Genomic DNA, 3791 nt, shown 5'->3' on the forward strand with positions numbered 1-3791 from the left:
CGCAGTTGTGGAACACAAATGAGATCCTTCCACCAATAAAGAGTAAAATTTTTATTACTTTTAGTTTATCTTGATGGTCGGTTCTAATATTTTGAATATGCATTGTTTTTTTTGTAGATATTGTTTCTTCTGGTCGTGCCTTGCAACAAATGGTAAATCATTTCAAAACTTTTTTACTTTTTTGGTTCTTTTCTAGGGTAAAACACACTAAATAGCAACATACTTTCAATGATTTGTTTGTCATATGAAGACCTCTTCTGTATATGTAATATGAATTGATTAATATTATACTATGTTAATGATAAAAGGTAAAAATATTGCTCGACTCATGTAGTGTTATTGTTTGAGTACAAATTCAGTTTGAGGACAGTTTAGATTTTCTCTAGACACTGAGTACTAAAACTGACAAAAGTTTAAAGTTTACGGTCCAAGTAGAAATATTCCCACAACACCATCATCATTAGAGTAATCCCCATCGTCGATTACCGTGATTAGCCATTCAATCCAACGGTTCTAATACAATAAAACCCTTCCAAATTCCCAAACATAAGTTTTCAAAATCCCCTCTCTTCCTCCATAGATCTCATCTTCTCTCTGAACCCCCCACACTCGATACTCACGACGACAGCATCGCAATCTCTATTCAGATTTCCCTTTTTCTATCTCATCCCAACCACGGGCTTGCCCTCTTCAGTACCAATTTACACATCCAATTAAGTGTAATTTGTGATCCTAGATGCTCGATTTCACACTTATATACTTGTTCTCCGTGAAACCCTAGATTTCGTTGCTATTCGTGGGTTTTAGGGTTTTAAAGAATCGGGGTTTTGAACGGTTTGTGAAATGGCGAGTCCGTACTCATCCTCTGTTACCGCTTCCCAGGTCTTTATTTGTTTTGTGCTCATTCAAAAATGAAAACAATCGATAGCGATATAGTTTGATTTGTTTGTGTTTCATTGATCTGTGGTTGTGATGAATTTTTTCCTTGTTGATTTCTTTAGGTTGGTTCATACTTTGTTCAGCAGTACTATCAGGTGCTTCAACAACAACCAGAATTTGTTCATCAGTTTTACACCGATTCCAGTACCATGATTCGGGTTGATGGCGAATCCACTGAGACCGCATCAGCTATATTCGTGAGTCTCTTCGATCTAACTATAGATATAACTAGAATTTTTGCAAACTCGAACCAATTTGCTCCCATTTGTCTGTGACTTCGCGTTTTGTGAGTGGTCGGATGTTTTTTGATGTGATCATGCGATTTGTTTTTACGCATGCGGGCTAATGTGAATTGAAATCACACTATTTTATTCTGTGCATGTATTTTCTATACTGAAGGGTTGAAGGGTGGATAGTCCTAACTCCTAAAAAGGCTCAGTAATGATTTTACATATCCAAATTGAATCGTTTGGCTCAATTAATCTGTGTTTTAAACTGATTATTTAAAGTTGAAGTTTCAGTAATCATTTGAGTGGTCTGGTATTCATGATTATGAATTTTGCATTCAGATAATTTAGAGTCAAGATAATGGGTAACAAGTTTCTAACCAAGTGACTGTCTTTCTTGCAGCAAATTCATACACTTATTCAGTCATTACTTTTTAGTGGGATTGAAATCAAGACCATAAATGCTGTTCAATCATGGAATGAAGGGATCATTGTGGTTGTTTCTGGCTCAGTCAAATCAAAGTACTTTAGTGGATGGAGGAAATTTGTTCAGACATTTTTTCTTGCTCCCCAGGAAAAAGGTTACTTTGTCTTGAATGACATCTTCCACTTTGCAAGTGAGGAGGTTATCAATCATCTTCCTCCACCCATGGCTGCTACACACAATGATGATTTCCAACCAATAAGTTCAACTTCTCCCGAGTTATTAGGTATTATTTAAACCTGATAATAATTAGTTGATTAATTAAACAAGTGAAATTGCATTTTAATGATCTTAGACTTATAATTCCAGTTGCTGAAGATGTGTTGGAGGTTGAAACAAGGGATAACTTCAATTCCTTACACTTAGAAGGTGAAGATGAAGGTGATTACTATACATCCCAAGAACACCAACACCAAAACCAAAACCAACATCAACAGCAAGAGTATGATGACAATGAAGACTATGAGGATGAACCACAAGTGGAAGATCAAATTCATAACCATGTGGACTATGTGCAAGAACCATTGCATCATGATACAGTGGAATATGTTCAAGAACCATTGCATCAGGACAAGGTGGAATATGTTCAAGAACAAATTCCTGCTGTTGAAAAACCTGCTCCTGAACCTGTGAAATTTACTTATGCCTCCATAGTAAGTAATTATTGTATAGTTTTATTGTTTACAGTTGATATAATGTCTGCTCATTGAATTTTGTAAATGTACTTTTTTTTTTTTTTTTTACAGTTGCAATCGAAGGGGAAACCTGTGTCATCGGTTCCTGTTCAGGCACCCGTGGTTAAGAGTGTTGCGCCTGTAACTGAGTGGAATCAGCAGCAGCCCGAACCAGTTGCTTCGTTTGTTTCCGAAACTACCCCTCATGTTGCAGAGGAATCTTTATCTAATGAAGAAGGTGAATACATTTTCTCTTTTTGTTTCTTTTGGATTTCTGTTGTGCAACCTTGTTTAAGTATATGTATTTTTTTTTTATTATTTAGGGGAATCAAAGTCTGTTTATGTGAGGAACTTGCCCACGTCTGTTACCAGTCTTGAAATTTTTCAAGAATTCAAGAATTTTGGAAGAATCAAGCAAGATGGTGTGTTCTTAAAGAATCGAAAGGTAGTAATCCTTATTTTCTTTATTATATATTTTAGCTACCAAATGTTTTTTTTAGTATAGAATCTAACTTGTGCATTTACAGGATGTTGGTATTTGCTTTGCCTTTGTTGAGTTTGAGGATGTTGTTGGTGTTCAGAAGGCCATTGAGGTTTGAGCTTGACATGTTTTACCTCCACTTTTTTTTTTCCCTCTCGTATTTAGATACCCAAAATACCCTTCTAAACTTGATCTGATGTTATGTTTTTCAAATTTCAGGCATCCCCGATACAGCTAGCTGGAAGGCAAGTGTACATTGAAGAGAGGAGAACAAACAGCAGCAACGGTTCTCGTGGGGGAAGTAAGTTGTTATGCCTAATCATTTCTAACAATTGGAAAAAAATAAGTTGTATTTGTAGAACTTGTGGAAAAAACGTAACCTCATAAGGGTATCTCAAACAATCTTTTCAAGACAAACAGTCTTAATCATTGATCTTTCAACTAAAATGTTAACAGCAAGTATATAGTTTGAAAAGTGAAATTGAGTTTGTTTTGAAAAATGTTGTTTGAGCACAGGAGGAGGAGGAGGAGTAGGAGGAAGAGGAGGGGGGAGAGGCAGAGGAAGCTACAATGATGCATCAAGAGGAGGACGTTATGGTGCTGCTCCTTCTAATGGAAGGGGCAATGGCTTCCGTTGATGACTTGATTCTATTCTACTACTTCTAGTCTTGTTTTTTGAAACACACTTTTATTTCTTTGATTCTCAATTTTGTATGCTCTCTTCTCTCTGCACTCTGCGAATCTTCCTGATATGCATATTTTGAGAATTTTGCCTTTTTTTCTCAATCCCTCCGTTATGCAAAAATATGTGCTTGTGAATTTCATGGGTTCGAGTCATTATGATTTGAAAGCAACCGACTGTTTTGAATAATCACATCTGGTGCCTGTGAATTGTATTTTTAATTTTTATTGGTTGTTTGTGTTTTTTTTTTTTTTCTAGAACTTCTTATACGTATTATTATTCAATGTGATAGGTATTTAAAATA

At 35.7% G+C, this 3791-nt stretch overlaps 1 protein-coding gene across 1 annotated transcript; it reads left to right on the forward strand.

Annotated features, from left to right (window-relative positions):
- The first annotated feature begins 552 nt into the window (after positions 1 to 552).
- On the forward strand, positions 553 to 3676 carry LOC145073078 (nuclear transport factor 2-like). The gene is made up of 9 exons (XM_079019630.1): positions 553 to 882; positions 1002 to 1136; positions 1570 to 1876; positions 1960 to 2303; positions 2397 to 2562; positions 2648 to 2769; positions 2852 to 2917; positions 3025 to 3106; positions 3322 to 3676. Exons 1-9 carry the CDS (start codon positions 844 to 846, stop codon positions 3441 to 3443), a joined length of 1383 nt encoding a protein of 460 aa, XP_078875756.1. The 5' UTR covers positions 553 to 843; the 3' UTR covers positions 3444 to 3676.
- Positions 3677 to 3791: the final 115 nt, after the last annotated feature.

This window comes from Lactuca serriola, chromosome 9 (assembly GCF_051521515.1).
Source record: "Lactuca serriola cultivar US96UC23 chromosome 9, Lser_US96UC23_V15, whole genome shotgun sequence".
Classification (NCBI taxonomy): domain Eukaryota; kingdom Viridiplantae; phylum Streptophyta; class Magnoliopsida; order Asterales; family Asteraceae; genus Lactuca; species Lactuca serriola.

What these genes read in the sequence shown, in the direction of transcription:
- LOC145073078 (XM_079019630.1), top strand. Translation starts at nt 844, where the DNA reads ATGGCGAGTCCGTACTCATCCTCTGTTACCGCTTCCCAG. An exon ending in TGTTCTTAAAGAATCGAAAG is followed by an intron (nt 2,770 to 2,851) that starts GTAGTAATCCTT and finishes GTGCATTTACAG; the next exon opens with GATGTTGGTATTTGCTTTGC. An exon ending in GTGTTCAGAAGGCCATTGAG is followed by an intron (nt 2,918 to 3,024) that starts GTTTGAGCTTGA and finishes TTCAAATTTCAG; the next exon opens with GCATCCCCGATACAGCTAGC.